At 34.1% G+C, this 21,686-nt stretch overlaps 1 protein-coding gene across 2 annotated transcripts in view; it reads left to right on the forward strand.

Moving 5' to 3' along the window:
• Positions 1-19,509, forward strand: part of LOC135142418 (titin-like) — a 48,809-nt gene extending 29,300 nt beyond the window's left edge. For both annotated transcript variants that reach the window (XM_064074130.1, XM_064074131.1), the window contains exons 3-8: positions 3,450-3,608; positions 3,660-3,731; positions 9,588-9,682; positions 9,899-10,037; positions 16,353-18,070; positions 18,124-19,509. In XM_064074130.1, the coding sequence (XP_063930200.1) occupies positions 3,450-3,608; positions 3,660-3,731; positions 9,588-9,682; positions 9,899-10,037; positions 16,353-18,070; positions 18,124-18,759 (2,819 nt within the window). In that variant the 3' untranslated portion in view covers positions 18,760-19,509. The remainder of the gene's footprint in view (positions 1-3,449; positions 3,609-3,659; positions 3,732-9,587; positions 9,683-9,898; positions 10,038-16,352; positions 18,071-18,123) is intronic.
• Positions 19,510-21,686: the final 2,177 nt, after the last annotated feature.

The raw sequence follows: 21,686 nt of genomic DNA on the forward strand, positions 1-21,686 counted from the left end.
GGTCAGTATTTTATAAATTGTTGGTATATACCGGATGTAAAATCGTTTTTGGAACATACTTATTTCAAAATAGTCTCGTTTAAACTAGGACTGACGGTTCCCGGTTGTTCTGGAGCAAATAAAGCATGTTTTAAAGCTTGTTTTCAGAATAGTGAATTTAAATCAAATAGCCAAAATGTCGATGTAATGAATTTTATTTGATTGACACAGGTCATGGATTTTCTTCTTTTTATTTCAATACCATAAGAATTTACAAAAATAATAAAGAATGATTTGGTTAAAGGTTTTTATTCTCTATAACTTTTGTATTTAAAGTGTTGGTCTAAAATAATTAGGGGAGCCAAAATTTTCAAATTTCTGTTTTTACGTGTAAAATCCCTATGCTCCAAAAAATATTATTCTACACTGGGTATTCTATGTAGATATGTATAAATATATGGTTAGTATATATTTTGATGAATTTGTTGTGCCGTTATCGTTTGGTTTTAAGTATGTTGTACATCGAACATAGCATGAAACAAAAATTTTAGAAAATATTGCTTTAGGAGAAATAATTATTAATCATATTATCATTTTCTTACATTGACAGTATCCTAAACAAATTATAATACTGTGGTTGACACGATAAGCTAAATTCTTTCACATATGGGGTACCGGAAAAATTTGCCTACTATTTTCCTCTAGAAGTCTAGAAGGGCTTCAATTTCATCATTCTCAGTCGCGGAAATTTTCGTTATGAAAGAGTTGTGTACGAGTGTCGGTCTTTGGCGAGCCAAGTTTAATATTGAATTTCTCGTGAATGGCGGACAAATAACTTTTATATATACATTTTCCGAGTTTTACGCTTTCTGAAAGATCTTTCAAATGTTTGACACTTAAAGTTTGAGCTATGTAATAAGTAATAACACTTGGAATTGTGCCATAAAGAATAATAGAACTGTCTGCACTTCTAAGATTTCATGATTTGCGATATCGCAAGTCCCTGTTGCCATCGCAACTACTTTTATCGCAAATTCAACTTGAAATAGGCTCGTTATGCAATAAATAACTAAGTACTACTAAACTAATTAATTATTATCACTATTTTTCCTCAATCGCACGAATAAGACGTAATGAAAGCCTGTTCGGGCATTATCTGGATCATTTTTCCAATTGTATAACATGTAAGGCATTTTTGTATTAAGATAAAGAATACTTTGCTGTAGTTTGCTATATCCGTACTGAATAATGCATACAGAACCAGTGCTCGAAGGTAAAAAAAAACGTAGCAATAAATTAATTAGAATTGAATTAGGTAATTGGGAAAACCGAAGATATATGGGGAATGGAAATGGAATAAGAGGTAAGACGGTAAGAGAGATTGATCCACTCTAAAACTTTTTTAATACTTGAAATGTTTCATGTTTTAGGCACTGATTTTTTTGGATATTCTATATATTTTCTATAGATTTTATAAATACGGCATTTAATTTTTCCAAGTTTTGAAGTTTTTTCTAAAAATAACATTTTCTAGATTAAGTATTTGTTTCGCGTTTTTCAGCTATTCGTCGTTCGAAAAAGTTGAAATCCTAGATTTTCATTCATTGTGTTTGATTTAATGTTCTCGTATTTTGAATAATTACTTAACTTACAAAATTTATTTTGAACTTCTGGATTTGAAATTGGACTTTTGTACAATACAGATTTGTTTCGTTTATTAACATTTAGAACTTAATTTTTTCTACAAAAAGACTTCATATGCAGATGTGGATTTTACAGAAAGATTTCAATAAATCTTCTTATGGATTAATGTAGTTTTGAAATTTGCTTTAAGATTTCAAATCTTGTAAATTTAAAATCTATTATCGGAAGCTTAATAAAACACATGATTTATACAACTTCCCTTTGGTGACTATGATGATGATTAATCAATAAGAATAAACCACATAAAAAAAGTAAGTTTGTTAAATTATTTATTAGGAAATGCTCGATAAAAAAGCTAAGAGGGATTTTTATAGCTGAAAGTTATCAAGAGTCAAAGTACTTAGTTTTTTTTTTTGCTCATAACCCTTTTATTATTCATGTTACGCCGAAAAGTTATCAATAAACGTAGATAATTGAATCTACAAATATACAGAATCGCTGTTTGCAAGAGTTTTATCACGATTACGAGGATACATCGTAAACACTAATTGCACTCTTGTTTACAAGATAGTGGCCAAATGACACCACCCCCAGCATCGAAAGCTCACTTTTACACTATAACACAAATCCCCCAACAAGCGCCAAAAAATTGGTTGAGTTATTTCGGTAGAACTTTCCTCGCTTGTGAAGTGCAGTCCAAGAAATCCCGCTTCTTTAAAAAATTATAAAATAATGATTTTGCGATTTTTTTGTGATAATGTCTATAAATTTAGACTTATGCTTTTTATTGAAGTAATAAAGATATAAGAGAGAAATACATGTAATAAAAATTTAGAATTCGAAGTTGAAATAGAGTTTTAGACCACGAAGCAATCTCAAAAATACATTTTGATATGGTTTTACGATTCTAGACATTTTAATTTTATAATAAATGAGTTCTACACCTAACATACATATAAAATTTGACAACAATCATCGGACCGATTGTTTCGAAGATTATCCGTCTAATAGAAATCAACACAGACAGCAAACAGATAGGTAGACAAACGAAAGGAAATGGGAGATTTATTGTACTCAAAGCACCCAATCGCCTGTTGGATCGATCGTATTACAATACTTCCTTAGCTTATGCTTGGAACAGAAAATAATGTCTCCGTATCCAAAATGCACGATCTCGTGCTGAATTCACTGTTTAGAATAATGTTTAAATTGTTTAGCTTGTTTCCGCTTAGCTTATATTGAAAAATCAACATTTATTATTTACAAGGTATTACACACAATTCTAAGTATCCATAAATAGAAGCTGCTAGGCCTAGAAGATTGTAATCAGCAACAGAAGCTGAGAGTTATATTGGCGAATCAATCGGAACCAGGTTAGGTCAAAAAAAGTTGGATAATAATACATCGGTTAGCATCGAGGGTGATATAAAAAGTTTGTAGCTCGCACCAACGTCTCAAACATTGTAGTCAAAAATAACCAACTTCCGATTCATCCGTTCATTTTCAGTTTAACAACTATACAAATGGTAACTTTTAATGCGATTGTTATTTTACTCTAAATAAACTACTCCTACATTATTGGAGTTATTAATTAAAATGCATTTTTGTACTAATGAAGCAAAGATTAAACTTTTGGCACAATTACCACATCATTTTTCAAGTTAATATACATGTAAGAATAGAACTATATTACAATCAGCGTTTATGTAAGCAAATACTCTTTATATATAATGTAAGCCACAGTGTTTAGACTGTGGCCAATTTTCCACGCAGTCACGTGTCAAACACCTATTTATGCGTTACTCAAAATAGATCTTTTGTTTCAGACGAGTATACGCGCATTACGACTCCTAGACAAGACGTACTATTCAAAAAGGGTTACTTGAACAAGCCCAAGACCTACCAGACCCAGACGTCAACTGGAAATTCTACCACATCCACTGGTAACTCGACCGGTAACGGAACACCGGACCATCAATCAACTGGTACTGACTTAACCCCTTTGAAAGAACCCATGTTCATATCTTCCTTTCTAGATCTAGAATACGAATCGCAATTCGTCTTCCCGAATGGTTTCGTCGACCAGAACGGAATCTATTACGTCAATAGTGAGTAGAAGTAATCTTCAAATTTACATGTCATTTTCATTAGTAATGGAGCTTTCGTGCTATTTGCGGTCAGATAACTCGGCCGTTCGGTTCATTGGTATGTGGCTTTAATTAAGTTGGCACTAATTGAGATAATGCGAATGACAGAGAGGTGTGTGCAAAAAATTTTGGTGTGGGGCCAGAGTTATATCTAGCAGTGGTGGAAAATGTCTGATTATAAAGTATTAATGAGAATTTTTTAGCCAAATGGTTCAGTAAGCGCGGATTATACATATATAATAAAGTTACAAGTCAAAAATAGTCCAATTTAATTTATATTTAAATTTTTGCAAAAATATGCATAATTCCTGGCCCAGGGCCCGGAGTTAATCTGAAACGGGTCTGTCGATGTGTTGTTTTTATTCTAGGATGAAGCTTTGGGACGGCGACGGAAACCCGTCTGAAACTGAGCAGACAAACAACATTCTACAAAATGCGCTGTCAAAACGTCGAAGTCAGTTAAAAGAGCGGAATTGTTTTCCGTGTTGCCTTTTAGAATTGTGCACTACAAAAAGCGAACTGTCGCTCATATTTATTTAACACTTTTGGCAGTTTCCACCCAAATTATAAACGATTAAGAATGAATTAAAAAAAAAATAAATACGAAAGAAAAAATGGAATACGAAGTTTCAAAATAAGAAGTTTACTACTAAGAAAATATATTATATTAAAAATAGATGACAAGTTACAAAACAAACAAAAGGCAAGACATTGAGTTAAAAAGAAAATAAATATGCAGAGAAACACAGGAACGAAATCATGGTGGTTAAAATTGTGAAAGAAAACAAAAAGTAAAACTAATCTCTGATTGAATAATATCTTATCTAATTTTCCTAAGGCTCTGAGAACACAGGACATTGCGATTAGAATTGTGCTTAAAAAAATATATAAACAGGCTTATTTTATCTATTGCTTCGTAAATATTGCTTCTGATTTTCTCTATACTGTAATTAGAACAATGTGCGAGTACTTTGTTTCAACCAAACAAATTTTCAAATTTTTAGATATCAGTTAGTTACCAAGTTTGAAGTGCAATTCTCTAAATAATGAATTTGTGTTATTTGAATTTTTGAAATAATTTTCCATTTACGGCGACATAACATAATATGTATAAATAACTATGTAGGAACATTTTTTTTAACCCCTACACCGAAAGTTAAAAATAGGGGAGGAGTACACTGGCCAAAACCAGAAACTTGCCACAAGCAATTGCTTAACAAAAGTAACGCTATGGGGGGGGTGGGGGGTGTATTGAAAATACAGTTTGATTAACGTTTTGTAATAATTAAGTAAAGAAATGTTAATGCGTTACCAAAACTTCAAAAAAGTCCGTTATGTATATATTATTATCTGAGATAAATCCTAAAATTTGATGGTCCAAAGCTAATTTAGTCAAACTGTGTAGATATAGTTAAAAAAAAGAACATAATTTATTACACTGCAGTGAAAGGGTATTATATGATATACTTCACAACTAATATGGAATTTCTTAACAATGTTTTGAAATGACATCACCAAGTTAGCAGTATATGTAAAATTTCAGTAAAATTTCAAACTTCATTACTTTCCGATATTATCTGCCCAATAAAATTGCCTACAGACGACAGGTAGACGCACGGCCACGAAAGCCTACGTTCCCACTGGGGGAGTAAAAATATGACATTTCGTGGTAAAGTTTTCGTGCAGGCACCGAATTAATCAGAAATGAACTTAAATTTTCATGTGACCTGAGCACAATACGAACACGATAATAAAACATGTTAATGAAAACTAGAAAAAAGCAAACCCACAGACCTAGGAATGAATTAGACTGTGCATACGTGACAAATTTTAGAAAGCAAAATTACTAGAATTTTAGTGACCAATAAATTATTTATAACATTAAGTACTACGATGCAGTACGCATGCTCGTATTTTAAGGTTACACTTTAACATCTGTCTAAACTCGTTTAAGTAAGTTAGATTTGTCCAAATCTGCAATTCCTAGCGTTTACACAAACACAAAATTTTCGACAAATAACAACACACTAAAATGACGGAAAAACCCGAAATCAACGTTAGTTAAATGAGTAACTTTATTTAACCTTCGATCTTTTTTTGTTGGTTATTACATTGATTAAATACATATAGATAGACCCATGCTATTGTTTGGAGCGAACAGGCCAACGGCCGGCGAACAAGAGATGGCGCACCAACGGTCGGCCGTCAAACGCCGGCGAAAAGCTTGGACACCAATCACGCGCATAGGTAACACAAATCACACAAATAATATATTTAATGAATCTACCACTCGATAGAGGGCGACGAAAAAATGTGTAAAAATCTCATAGTCACCATTTAAATAATTTGCAACGTTGCCAGATGAGCCTAACACAAATTTGCCGTTATTTCTAGCCAAGTAGGTTTTATTTCGTTTAAAAGTTTCTGATAAAGAAATGGGATTATTATAATGAATAAAAATAAATAAAACAAACAAATTATTACTTGTTATTTTAAACACTTGTTAGTCCTAACATTATTATAAATACGGTCCGGTAACTCAAATTTTATAGAAAGAGTCTGAGAGCGCAGATTTATATGGATTAGATTCATATAAGTTTCGACTGTTCAAACAATCAAAAACTTTATTCATAAAATCCACAAAATCTGCTGTATCTGCCGCAGTTGGACTATTAATTTCTTTTGTGGCAATGGCTGTTCGCATTGCTGATGCAACGGAATGACTAAACGTCTGAAGTGCTAATTTTACGCTCATTTTTTGAAAAGGTTTTGGTCGAACATGAGCTTCTGTTAGTTTTGTGAGCGCCCGACACTTTGTATTGTTTCTGTCAATTTCATAAAGATCTATTATATCCTGGAATGAAATAATTTTCTGAGAACTGCCATTACTACTCTTTACAACATAGTTGCCATTTAGCATATTATTTCTTATACATATATATAAAAAGAACAGAAAACTTTGTGAATCTGTTCCGCTTTTTCACTGTTTGTTTTCTTTGAAACGGTTCTTGCGTCGAAGTGAAATAACAAAAGCTTATTTACTTAAGTATTTTCCTGCAACGTCCTGTGATGTGAAACATATGGTGTTTCTCATTGTATAAAAATATGTTAGATAATAAGCGACAAAATTTTCTTGTTGAAAATGAAAAATAACACAAGATTATTAATTGTAATAAAAATAAATAATATCAAGAACTTGTATTATATATTAAAAACATTCATTGTAAATAAGTAAATTATGTAAATAAACCATAAAACCATAAAAAATGTTTCTGCGATCTCTATTCAAAATCCCAATTTACCCATAGGAATTAAGGGGCAAAGATGCTTCACCGAATTTATTACCGATTTTTCAAAAAAAGTATGCGATAGCCTATAAGCGTCTAATGGATTAAAACAACAAATAATAATAACAATAATTTGTTTGTTTTATTTGTCCATTATAATATTCCCATTGAGATACTTCTAGAAACTTCAAAATCAAATATTACCAGGTTGACGAGAAATATCCGCAAATTTGTGTTAGGTTCATCTGGCAAAGTTTAAGGTAGGTGTGAATGGAATAATGCGATTAAGTATTCTGACCGTTTTAAGGAGTGCTCGTCCAATAGTGCGTAAACTAAGAGATTTGGTTAATTTTGATAAATACCTAATGTCTAACGAACTATTACGCATACGTTTGTATGTAGGTACTACCCCATTTACTATATTTCCAGTCTGTACATTTTGGTTTTTATTGTTGGAACATTTTTCGCTTCATTCTTAAGTACAAGCCAGGTAAGAACTGAAGTAGGTAAGAATTATCAATGAGACCGGCGGTCCTTCAGCAGCTCGTAAATGAAGAGATTTGTAATAAAGTTTCCTAGAACAGTCTGTCTCTTTCTCTTCAATGAAAATTTTAGTTTGTTAACGTAATTAAGTAGGTAGGTAAAATTTTAAACCGGATCCATATTTTTACTATGAAATGTGGGTACAATATGCTATATTCCTTTCTCGCTGCAAGACAGAACAAATAGATGAATAGTTTTTAAAACTGTTCCATTTTTCCACTGTTTATATTCTTGTGTCGAAGTGAAACACGAAAAAGCCGAAAGTCCGGAGATAAAAGAGTGAGTTTTAAAACACATAAAAACGACTTCTTTTTGGAAAAGCTTATTTACTTAAATATTGTTCTGTAACGTCCCGCGACGTGGAATGGAGTTTCTTAATGTACAAAAGTATGTTGGATAATAACCGAAAAATTTTCTTGGTTAAAACTAAAGGAAACACAATTATTATTTGAAATTAAAATAAATAATATCAAGAACTTGTGCTATGTATGAAAAATATTCATTTTAAATAAGTAAACTATGTCAATAAACCATAAAACCACAACAATCTTTTTTTTGCAGAAATTATATTTCAATAAATTTTCAGTAGCGAGTTATCGATATACTTAATTGCTTTTACAATATAAAATGTGAAAGAAAATGTCTTATTTTTTAGTTTATGCGGCATATGTTACCCGTTTTTTAAGACATATATGAATGGATATGTTTTGTCTTTAGTATATATCTGTCCGTCTCTAGACTAATAAATTTTAGTTTAAACATTTGATGCTGATTTGCACGAATAAACAAATTAAAACACTAGCCAAACAGCGGTTGCTAACGATGTCAGAAAAAGTGACTTGATTTGAACTTTTTCCAAAATAGTAATTATTTTATCGAACAAAAAAAATATGTTGACAGTATGAAATAAAATCCATAACGACATACCTCCGATAACTCTTTTCGCAGAACTCGTTTCGAAATTAAAAACTCGGCTCCCTACGGTCGCCTCGTCCTGAAACATCTCACTCTTTCTATAAAATTTGAGTTACCGGACCGTATTTATAATAATGTTAGGACTAACAAGTATTTAAAATAACAAGTAATAATTTGTTTGTTTTATTTATTTTTATTCATTATAATAATCCCATTTCTTTATCAGAAACTTTTAAACGAAATAAAACCTACTTGGCTAGAAATAACGGCAAATTTGTGTTAGGCTCATCTGGCAACGTTGCAAATTATTTAAATGGTGACTATGAAATTTTTACACATTTTTTCGTCGCCCTCTATCGAGTGGTAGATTCATTAAATATATTATTTGTGTGATTTGTGTTACCTATGCGCGTGATTGGTGTCCAAGCTTTTCGCCGGCGTTTGACGGCCGACCGTTGGTGCGCCATCTCTTGTTCGCCGGCCGTTGGCCTGTTCGCTCCAAACAATAGCATGGGTCTATCTATATGTATTTAATCAATGGTTATTACAATACGTAATTTTAGGAGTCAAATTTTTATCACAAAGTTTCATCTAATTAGTTTTAACGGAAAATTTACAAAACTTTAATCTAGATTATTTTCCATGTTTCTGAACAAAACTAACACGTGTTTGAAAGAGACAACGATAAAAGTTTTCCCAACACATTTGACGTAGGAAACTTGCGAGATCACATACCCCTTCGAACCACCACCTAAGTGTTTCACAACACTTTACAACGAACAGTTACAAAAGTCGTGCATCAAGAAACACTAGTGTAAGATTTATGTAAAAAGGTATGAAGCAGCATCGGATTTAATTTATCGCCCTGCGTAACACCTCGTAAAGTCGAGTGCGCGATTCATGCCTCATTAAAAATAATATACTGGACGCGCGTCGTAGCCAACTTCATCAATAGTTAACATCGTGTTAACGATCCATAACTGCATAGTTAACACACTGTTAACACTCGATTCAGTTGGCTTTGATGAAGTTTTTCCCCATTTGTCAATTTTCAATGCGTCAAACCTTACAGGCTTCGAACCGTATCCCGTCATGGTCTACAACCCGCCCACCTACTACCCGGAGTACACCAACGTCAAGACGAAAAGATGCAGCACGGGATCGTTGGTAAGTTACGTAATGTACACGTCTCTAGACAAACATAGACGTAATAATAACGTAACGTGTCACAATGTTTGCCGGCGATAAATAAAAGCATCATTAGTGTGTGTCCAAGGTCCAAAAATAGACGTTCAGGAATAGAATGAGTGTTGGGAGAGTTGGCAGCACTGACAGGGGGATTTTTTTAATTTTTCTCTTGAAAAATGGATATTGTTGTTGTAGACGGAGTCGACGAGTCCGAATAATGAAGAAACTAGTCAAGATCTGAGCCAGAGCGAGACACCGAGCAACGTTTCGGAGTTGAATCAGGTGTACAATGTGATTTATCCGGGATACTACTATGGAGCCTGTCAGGCGCAAGGTGAGTGAAGGATTTGGGCTAAAATTACGTCGGTGAGGTGGATGGTGTGCCAACAATGTGCAGGCAGGGATTATTGGTTCAAACTGTGGGTATAATGGGGTCAGTGCGATCTACGACAAGAACGAAAAATTTATTGGGAAAATATTAAGAAAGCAAAAAGAATCAAACGTTTGACGAAAAAGCGGTTGCCACCATTGATGTTGAAAAAAATGCAATACTTCCATTCTTTTAACTTGATCCTGCAAATTGAAGTCATTTTTTATGTTGGGAAAGTTAGTCAGGCGAGGATACTACTCGGTAACATTATAATTTTTACCGTCTTGTAATGTGTAAAAAAATGAATCAGTGTTGAGTGCATAATTCAGTATTTTACTAATTTTAATGATACTGTTCATTGTTTAAATGTATAAAATTAACATCATAATTGTGATCACACTTCTTAAATAATCATGAAATGATTATTAATTATTTTAGGCCTAAAATCACAATAGTGTTTTAGGTCCAACTAATAAGGACATTTTTAAAAACTTTTTGTATTAATTTTTATTTTCCGAACTATAGCTAAGGGATTAAGTATGCTTATTTCATGTTTTCTGATAACATTAAGCGGAACATAACGCTTTCTTGGATAAGTTTGTAATCAAAGCGACCAAAAGAATTCGGTTTGTATATTAGGATATTAAAAAAATTAGCGAAATAACTACACTACCAGACAAAAAACCCAGACTTTTGAATATTTATAACTTCAAGCTAAGAGTTTAGTATTATAACTTTTTTACTTTTTTTTCTTTTTCCGCATGTTTTAAAATAAAATAATGTAATTGCAGGTAATCACACACAAATTAGTGTGAAAAATACGCACGAAAAAATTAATAATTTTTTGCAAATTTATCGGTGTTTATAAAAATTAAAGCAAGGTCAGTCAAGTTTGCACTCCCATCGTATTAATTTTTCTTTAACTTTTAAAAATAGTGTGTTTTATTACTGCATTTTGTGTTCCCCTTCTTTCAGTATGTCGCTGTGTCTATTAAAAAAGTAAAAAACCACAATAACTATGACTTTAAATATAGAAAATACTTAACAAGAAACAGAACAGAAAATAGGACAGATGCAGCAATAAAACACAAGATGTATTATTTAAAGAATTGAAATATCGATTAATTTAAACATTTTTTGTGAACTCTCTCGTTAGTAAAAAAATTCAAGAAAACTGGAATATCGTGGCAACGTCGCATCCGAATTTCAAAATAAACTGTGGTTATAAAGCCTAAGAAGACGTCAATCAAAATATATAAAAATATATAGGTATTCCATTTGAAAAAACGAAAAAAACTAAGTTGTGTGTTGAGCCTTAAGAAAACTCTGTGTAGCTGAAAATAAAATGTGAGTGTATGGTCCTCAAAAAACCTTACAACGTTGGTCTTTTACTTTATTTTTTGTATTTCTATAAATACGAGATATCGCGCGCGTAATGACTCACCCTGTATATTGAGATCGTATCGAGTGTTGAAAACAACTTAGGTTCAAAGCATTTGGTCTTTTGGAGTCAAACTTTCATTTTGCTTTTAACAGAGATATACTTATTTTTCTTTTGCCTAGATTTAAGTGGGATTTATAAACTTGCTGTTGACGTTGAAGTTCCCGCTGACTTTGCTTTTAAAGCTGAAAATTGTCATTTATAAACTCCGTTGCCAAGTTGCCGTTGATAGTAACTTTGATGTTCAACTTTTCCCGTATTCAAAGGGGTTGTAGAAGAAAAGTGAAAGATTTAAGTTGATTATTACAAAAATTTAGCTTTTTAGACACGTTTTAAGTTTCTTGTTGGCGAAATAATTCTACACATATGAAGAAGTCGTAAGCCGAGGGGCGGGGCTTAATTGTAAAATTCTTATTTTTCTACGAAAAATTACCATGTGAAATATGTTCTTAAGGAATCGTGTTATACAAAGAAAACTAAATGTATTAATTAAAAAAGAAAACCGAAAGAGAAGCCTATCTGTCTCGATCTCAATCGTGATGAATTTTTCATTCGTTATCAGACTGAGAGGCGGAGCGTAATTGCAAAATCGATATTTCGATATACAAATTTACCATTTTAAACATGTTTTAAGGTTCATGTTGTGAAAAAAAGAGTACACATATTAATATAATAGCAATAAATCTTGTTGATTCAAACGACGAGAATTATCTTCAACAATGCGTAGGTAACTACTGACAGAAAGCTACAGTGTGGAAAATGATGGCAGCTATTTAAAATATGAGGGTTTTGATGAACAGGTGATTAAATGGCTTAATATTAGTGGACCTCATTAAAATTTTATTTTCGTGGAATTAGTGCTGTCAGCTAGAAAAATGTCCCCCATACTTTAGGGGATTTTCCTTCAAGTTGGCAGCGCTGCACACGACCGCAATTTGATTGGTTGAAAACCCAACGTCAACGGCAACGTAACGGCAAAAGTTAAAAGTTGGTTATCTCGAACGTCACCCCAACGGCGTGCCTACTTTCAACGGCAACAGCAACGTCAGCAAGTTTATAAATCGACCTTTATGATTCACATACAGGGTGGCGTTCTGAAAATTTTTTAACAACCTGAATATGAATTTTCAAACGGAATATGAATTCGATCAGTGAAAAAAAAAACATGTTTTTGTTTATCTGTTAGCTTTAGAGATGTAAAAAAATAAAATAAGACAAATTACGGACAACACATTAAGTCATGAAATTGGGTTGAATATTTTGTGTTACGAGTTATCTGAGAAATCTTATTTATTATCGTTAATTTGAATTTTTACTTGATTAGAACTGTTAAAATAAATGTAATAAAATTTTAAGACTCGGTTTACAGTAGCACTTAATCACGCCATTTACTTAAATCACATAATGAACCGATTTTATAATGAAATTCCACCAATGAAATTGTTAAATTCACATATAGTTATATAAATCGCAGATTATATTTTAGTTCAAGTTAAAATTTAATTCGTCCACCAGAAACCGGCCCTAAAAGTGTTAGTTATCCCGTCAAAACAACAGTCTGGCCTTTTAGACACTAATTAACGTGGTATTAACCTATAAAAGCCACTAAAAATGTTCCTACATTTTCCTTAGATTTACGCTTTTACATTTTCCCATTATTGTGTTTGGGGAAATATATTAAATTACAAAAAAGTTGGCGCTACTGTCTGTTAAGAAAACTCAAATACAATGGTACAAATTATTGATTAATTAAATGATAACTAAGATTTTTTTTAACGAAAAAAATTAGATAAGCAAACAGACCATAGACAGACAAACGGAAATGTAAACCCGATCTTTAAAGTCCCAAAGCGACGAGAAATTAAACTTCGTCAAAGTGACCGCTTTACCATACCACGTGATCAGAAATGACTGAGTCTGTTGGCAGTAACTTTTAAACAAAAATGTGAACTTTTCTTACGTTTATGTTGGCTAACGGAAGACATTATGTGACAAGATATGTCAATCGTGACATGCGATAAATTTAGCTTATGTTTTGGATAGATTTTGCACATTAAAAGTGTCAACAATCTGTCAGTCTTGACAACTGACAATCGAAAATTATAGAAAACATCATGATACCAATTTCAACTAAAAATCCTCGAGTGCCAACAAACTCAGTCATTTCTAATCACGCGGTACCTACTAATATTAATAATTCTCCTACATGTAAAAATCCTTTGTAGTAAATGCTTCAGCAGTGGACTTTCAGTGTTAAAAGTCAACAATTTTAAAACTAGTTCTGTGTACGTAAAAATAATAAATAAATTATTTAAAAAGTGTAAAAAGTAGCTATTTGAAATGACCTGACAGCACCTGACATGTTGAAAAAAAAGTGCACTGCATGCTACTAAATTTTTGGCAACTTAACTAATACATACTTACAAAAATCGCCACTTAAAAACGTAAAGTAATCATTCAAGTGTCGTTATACTCCAATAATAGTACGTACAATTCACAATTTTGATTTGTTGTGTAACAGCTACCGCTACCATAACAGCTTTTGTATATTATAAATCAGATGCCGTTCCAAGTGGACGAGACTCGCCGCCAATTTAAAAGATTAAATAATAACATCAGCACGTGAAACATGCCGTCATTTTGTAGTTTGTGAATTGCATTAAAAGCATTGTTTAAACCAAAAGCAGTCAGGATAGTAGATAAATCGTCAATGCAATAACACACCTGAACCTCGCGTCGGAGCTTCAGGTGGCCATCTGTACGGTACAAAAAAGGTTTAGTTTTTCCTTCAAATTGACGCATATCCAGTTACGTTCATTCAAAACATTACAAACACAGTTTTTACAAATTAATGGGGGATTATAATTTGAACTTTACTAATTACTGCGGAAGAAATGAAGAGTCTGTCACCATTTGCGTAAATTCATAGATAAAACTTAGCGATAAAAAGCCGTCATTTGCGTCAAATTTTCAGAAAATTTGTATGTTATAACTTATAAGTTACACAGAGACGTTGGTTTAGCCACAATTCAGTGTAGTAAAATTTAGGTTATCATAATGTCACTTGTATCATTCTGTTTTGACACACAAGGGCCGGTTTATCAGTGCACAGATAAATCTGAATGTAGTTTCTAAAGCTTCAAAATGTTGACAAAGTAAGTGTGGGCTATTGTTACGAATCCACTTTACCGCTAAGCCGGGTATTCGTAATTTGCTATTTCCTGCTTTTTAAAATTTATATGATGTTTCTATGTAAATTACACGTGTATACAATGACGAAAATTGTTCAGCATTTATGTTTCATTTTCAATAGCACTAGCGTGGAACTGTTGACATCCAAAATTGTGTTCTAAATGTATAAATATATGTTTTAAATAATTCTGAGATAAAGTTTACATTGTTGATTTAAGCCACAAATGCCATCCACAAAAAACACAAAATTCATGCAGAATACATATACAGAAAAAATTGAGAACTTGTAATAATTAAAACTGGATTTTTTTTCGATGATTAAGGTATTCCGATAGTGTTGTCTACAGAAGTTTCATACAAAAATTTTATGAACTTTGGTAGTTTGTTTATCCCAGTATATTTGAAAACGCACAAATACTGTTACATACCTATTTATTTTTGATGTGACCTAACACTAATTATTCTTTTGTCAATCTTTCAAACTGTTTACAGTGGTAAAAGTAATAAGTACATTCTCGTGTACCTACTAAATATAAAAGACTCTTGGCAAGTGAAACGACACATTCGAAAAATACCGAAGTATAATCCTTAAGACTAACAGAATTTTTATTAGAGAAATGATTCTTACGATTTACTGGTATTTAAAATCGGCGTGGGTAAAACTCAACAATTTATTCCTCAGTGATATTAGTTTATACGATTAACTATACAGCGATGATGTACAGAATAATTCCGACTCAACTCAACTGGAATGGATTTGACTAGATCCTACTTCTATCATTGACTATCGTCGTACGTACTGAATGAAAACCCTTCGGCGTCGTACTGGGGCGGCGTATGAGTTTATTTCGTAACAGTTTTCATCGTGTTTGGTTGGCGACTGGAGCGTGAAAAAGCACTTTGTCCTCCAAGTTTAAAAAATTCAAGATTATCTGCAACTATCAAGCTGGAAAGTGTTCGAGACAATTTGTTGGAATAAATGATATTAGAGCAGTACCAAAAATTGCATATTTAAAACTAAGCAGCCCAAAAGAATACACGGGGCATGTTATTCGGTGGACTTCTGCGACTCTACAAGTATTGCATTAGCAGGAGGCGATATAACAATGTTGAAAAGGCACGATGGATGGAAGTCATCTTCCGTCGCTGAAGGCTATTGTATTTTGGTGAATCCTTAAATTCTGTCTGCAAGCAAATATATTACTTCCTAATTGTTTATAGATTAACCATCAACTTCAACAAGCACAGTTATTCCTAGAGACAACCATCAAATCGAGTTAAGCAAAATACCTACGCTAGATGTGTAAATATTTATTATTATAGATGATATTTGCACAAATAGTTCAATTACAATTAATGTTATTATTATTTCAAAACGAAAGAAGGCGTCAGTTAATAATAATAATTAAGTAGCTTTTTCAAACATAAAGTTTTTAACAGCCGACGAAATTTCCTATACTCGAAGTGTCAATTTTTTTACGTTGTCCGTTTTACAAATGGAAAAGTAATTATAACTTGGAATGACATCATCGAATATATGACTTCACGAAAAAATGCCCACTTCATTAAAGTATTAAATATTATAAATAATATTTGTATGTATTTGTAATCTGAAAATTTGAAAAACAATCATTAAATTTCCCCAGATGCTGTCTGCGAGCCCGAACCCCGCCGCGTGAAAAAACGAAGACGAAGAAAGCTTTCCCGTTCGAAACAAGAGGGCACCACATCCGAATCATCGGATGAGATCTTCAGCGACGCGGAAGAAACGAAGACTGAAACTCCGGCAAAAACAATCGACCAAAATAAAGACGTGCAAAAAGAAAACGAACTAAAAGAGGAGAATGTAAAAGAAGAAGAACCAAAAGAAGAAAACGTCAAAGAAGAAACGAAACCCGTTACGGAAGTCGAAGCGACAGCATCACCTGAAGAAACCCAAGACGAAAACGCACAAAAAGAAGAAGAATCAAAAGACGGCAAACCCACGAAGTACGACCTCAAACCGGACGCCGAAGAATTCGTCCCAAGGGCGTACCGCCAACCAGAAACCATTCCCATCGAACCAGCGAACGTCCAGTTTATAAAAATCCCGTCGAATTTCGTACCAGTGCCCATCTTGAACCCAATGGGCGAATTCAACGCATTTATCCCGCCTGGTATTCCCATCAACTTTATACCTCAGAACTATGTAAATTTCGTACCGTATAAGCAACCAGTCCACGTGACGGACGAAAAAGAAGAAGAGAAGAAGGAAGAAACGAAAGAAACGGTTGAAGTTCCTAAGAACCAGATCGACATAGCGAAGATTGTGTCGAAGCTGGAAGAAGCGGCTAAAGAGCAGGACGAAAAGAAGGAGGAGACGCAAAAGAGTGGAGGCAAAAAGAGGCACAAGTACCAAAAGGTGGAGTTGAGGAGTAGAGAAGAGAAAGTTTGGAATAAAGTGACAAGTAGTCCGAAGAAGGAAGAAGCGAAGGTGGTGAGAAATTATTCGGATACTTTGAAAAAGTCAGTTGTGCAGCCGTGCGAACGGCATGAGAGGAATATGGAGAAAGCAAAAGCAGGAAGAGTGAGAGAAGCCAAAGAGAATGTTGTGAAGAGTCACCAAAGAATGGAAAGAACGCCGCCAAAATCTACAAACGAATGGATTTCGGTGTCGAGGAAGAAGAGAAAGAACAAAAACGTTGAAGAAATTGAAGACGTTGAAGAGAAGACTGAGCAAGAAGTGGAAGAGAATTTGGAAAGAATAGAAGAAACGCCACAGGTACCACAAGAACCAACACCCCCACCATTACCACCACCGAAAGAGACAATACAAGAACCCACTACTCCACCACCACCATCACCACCATCGCCACCACCGCCATCACCAACACTACCAATAGTACAGGAGCCGCCCGTGATTGAAATCAAACCCGAAGAAACTAAAGAAGAGAAGAAGCCAAAGAAGAAATCGAGAAAGAATCATACGAAGTCGACACCTCCTGCCATCACAAAGAGAGTTATTATCACCGATGTGGATTTGTCGGTGCCGGAAGTAAAAAAGGAGGTTGAAGAAGAAAAAGAAGTGAAAATTGAAGAGGAGATTAAACCGATCGAAGAAGTTAAAGTAGTCGAAGAAACGAAACCAGAAGAAGAAAAAGCACCAGAGAAAGTAGAGGTCGCAGAAGAAGACACAGAGAAAGTGGAGATCGTCGAAGAAGAGAAGAAGGAAAGTACAGAGAAGAAGTCGAAGAAGAAGAAAAAGAAAGTAGGAACGAAGTCGACAATTTTGAGCCGCCAGTCGAGCTCGAACAATGCTCTGAATGTGTCTGATGACTCCTATGACTTCCTTTTGGACGAATCTCTGGAAAAAACAAATTTAGAGGTGAGTGTAGAAGTCTGGAAAACACAAAGAACTCATTAACATCTTTTTTATAGGTCTCCCAAGAACTCGACAAGATGATCCAGCGTGGTATGTACAGCAGCCTCGAGGAGAAGATCAAGTCGATGAACATCGAGTCCAACGACAACTTCTTCAAAACGATCATCAGTAACATATCAAGCAGAGAATCAAGCGTCGAAAAGAACCACCCCTATATCAAGACCCCCGATTTTGGCAGACTGATGACGACTGCGCCAATTAAGCCACAACAGACCCCCGACCCGAAACCAGGCGATTTTTTAGGTGAATCCACCACCCCCGACAGTTGTGGGGGTGGTGACGCCGCAGAAGCCGCCGCCCCAAGCGACCCCTACCCCATCACGCGTGCAGTGAAGGAGTGGATGACGAAAACGCGCGAGACGACCCCGGATGTGGAGATCCTGAAGAGTCCCAGCGCCATCTTCAAGGAGTTCGGGGTCGATGATGACGAAGTGACCGTTTACACATGCGACGACCGGAAGACTTCGGTTTCTTCGGTTGAAGAAGCAGAAGAAGTGCTCGAAACGTACGAGAGTCAATACGGGAAGAACGAAGACTTCCTGAAGATACAGGCCGAGGTGGAGGAACTGAAGAACAGCTACCCGAAGCACGGGAACTTGCCGTACCGTGCGATCTGTTGCAGTATCATGTGATGAAGAAGACTTTACCTATGTACTTAAGACGTTTCTCTTCCATCGGTTTAGGTCTGTGGTGATTGACGTTGAGTGTGACGCACGCAGTCTTGTGCACACAAGAGACTGTTGAGACACTGGTTTGTACTTATGATGGTGTCGTCCCTCCCCCTATCCCTTCTCCTGCTCGAAGAGACTGAGTTATACGCTTAAGGCAGGACTTAAGTGCGTCACACTGCTACACGATGTTAATGTCTCTTTGAGTCTATTCATTGTTTCGTAATGTTGAATCGTTATTGTTATATAGTTGATAGGGGAGACGAGTGAGGGCAGTGTCGCGGTTTCTATTATATGGCGGCCGCCGTTTTCCTACAATTGACGATCAGTTTTCGTTTTTAGTCGAATTTTTACCTTGGTTCGATTCACCTATCACTAGTGTAAAAACGCCATTTGCTCATTTCTTATTGGTTGTCTAGGATGTAATGTAGCGTGCAATTTATTTTGTGTGGTTGGGTGGGCCCCCGCCTCCGTTTTGTTCATGTGGAAAATTATCGCGACAATATATATATATAGAAAGGGGGTGTAAAATTACAAAAAAAAAGACACTGTATGTATGTAAGTCTAGTGTTAAGTTTGTTTTGCGCATGTATGAAGTTTTTTCTTTTTTCTTTCGTTTGGTTGTTCTATTAGTTACTTTATTGTTACAATGTTTGTTATTTTTGAGAGTTGTGCCTTTGCAAAATTTGTAAAATAAAGAAAATTACTAATAAAGCTTGTTTTTATATCGTGAAAATTTATTTCGTAGGGAAGGTCAGGGGTCGGTCCAAATAGAGAGAATAAGTTGCGAGCTAGTTATATTTGTATTAAAAAAATTACCAAAACGTGTTTTGTTTTCCATATACAAATTTTTGTCAAAAATGTCGATTATTCTTTCCACAAATCGAAAGATGGTCGATTTTATGATCTGCAGTATTAAATTTCGTCGCTTTATTAAATGATGTTCACGGAAGTTAAAAGTGAAAATTGAGATCCAAGAGTTGGTGTTCATTATAAAATAAACTAACGTTGGCAGTGATCCTTCATGTCTGCACCTACCTTTTTTTTATTATTAGGTAGGTAAGAACAACGTGTGCACTATTTAATTTTTAATCTGATGTTTTTATATTATGCTATCTATCGCGTACGGGAATTAAATAATAAATATCTGAAGATGGAAAAATATAATATAGAGATGAGGCGGAAATTAAGACAATGGCATAACTCAGTTAATGATAAATAAAAATAAACTCAAACAAGTGAAGAATAAAACAGTATCTTTTGATGGTAAGGTTAACAGAATAAGGAAGAAAAATTCTGGAGAGTATCAATTAATAAAGGAAATAAAGTCCGCACCGACCATGAATCGCTACCGACTTTATTTTCTTTATTAATTAATACTCTTCAGAATTCTCAGCATGGGACTAAATAAGGTAAAAGCAAAAGACTTTGAAGAAAAAAATGTTAGAAAATAAAAGAGAGGATAAATAATTATAAACTTGACGAACCAATAATAGAAAAAAGTATCAGGAGAAATTAAGTAGGAAAATAAAAAAAATGGTCAAGGGTACTTCGACAGAACTTCCCTCGCGCTTGAAGTACAATCCAACAAATTCCGCTTTTTTGAAAAATTATAGAAAATTTGTGTTTTCTGATAACAATTATAATATGTAGTAAAAATCAGTGGTGTAAATACACCTCGAACCCCCTGCGCCGCAGGGGTACAAATTCTAAGGAAGTGCCATCCATCACAGATATGCAGGCAATATGAAATGTATTCAAAGCTAATAACCAACGGAAGAGAGTGTAGTATTATCAGTGTACATGCTTAACTTTGATTGTTTATGTTTATAAATCGAAAGAATGTCACGTAGAAATTTGTTTAATTTGAATGAGTGGTCTCCTCAAAACAGAAGATAAAAATTATTAATTAAGCCACAATGGAACAAAATGTTTTGAATATGATTATTGTTATTCTTATTTCATCATAATTAAATAAAAACGTGGTTATTCTCATATTTTCGAAAAAGTGAGGTTTTTAATTTGATCAATAAAAAATTGGTCGAAGGCTGTAAGTATAATGCGACCAATCCACCTCTTTAAAAAAATTATAAAATTTGATTTTACGATTTTCGTTTCATGATAACCGCTGTAAAGTAAAAACCAGAGACACAAATAACACCCCTTGTCCTTCAGCACTAGGTAATAGCAATCTGAAGCTCAAGTATTTATTTATGTTTATACATCGAAAGAATGTCACGTAGAAATTAGTTTGATTTGAAAGAGGTTGTCTTCTCTTAAAATTATTAATTAAACCACAATCGAACATTTTGTTCTGAACATTATAATTCTTATTTTATCATTATTATATAAAGACGTGCGTATTCTTGACATATTCGACAAAGTGGGGTGACTCGTTCCTAATTTGACCAATAAAAATACACGCGATACACCCACTGCGTCTTGGAAACGTACAAAACGTGTTGGGAATAAAACGTTGTTATACCGTGCAAATATTTTTGCGAAAATTTGAAGGTTTAGCGAAAAAACTAAAACGGATTTGTATACTACAAGTATATGAGTATATTTTTGTGCAACATTCAAATCATTTTAAAACACCATTCATTAAAATGACATTATCAAATTGTTGCTGGGGATGATTAGGCAAATTTTGGTTAGCAGTTAACTATCTACATGATATTTCTAATATACATACAAAATTTGACAACAATCAGTTTAGCAGTTTCGGAGATTACGTGTCTTTACGACACTAGACAGACAGACAGTCGGAAACGGGAAAGTACTTTTTACTTCCCGAGCGTAAGCAAAGGAAGTATTGTAATCGAGTCCGTAGGCCGACTCTCTACTTTTACATTTTCTCGACCTTTCATGACCCCTAGAGGACGAAGAAC

The sequence above is a fragment of the Zophobas morio genome, unplaced genomic scaffold (genome assembly GCF_036711695.1).
Source record: "Zophobas morio isolate AGI-343-1 ecotype UQ-CSIRO unplaced genomic scaffold, CSIRO_AGI_Zmor_V1 ptg000046l, whole genome shotgun sequence".
Classification (NCBI taxonomy): domain Eukaryota; kingdom Metazoa; phylum Arthropoda; class Insecta; order Coleoptera; family Tenebrionidae; genus Zophobas; species Zophobas morio.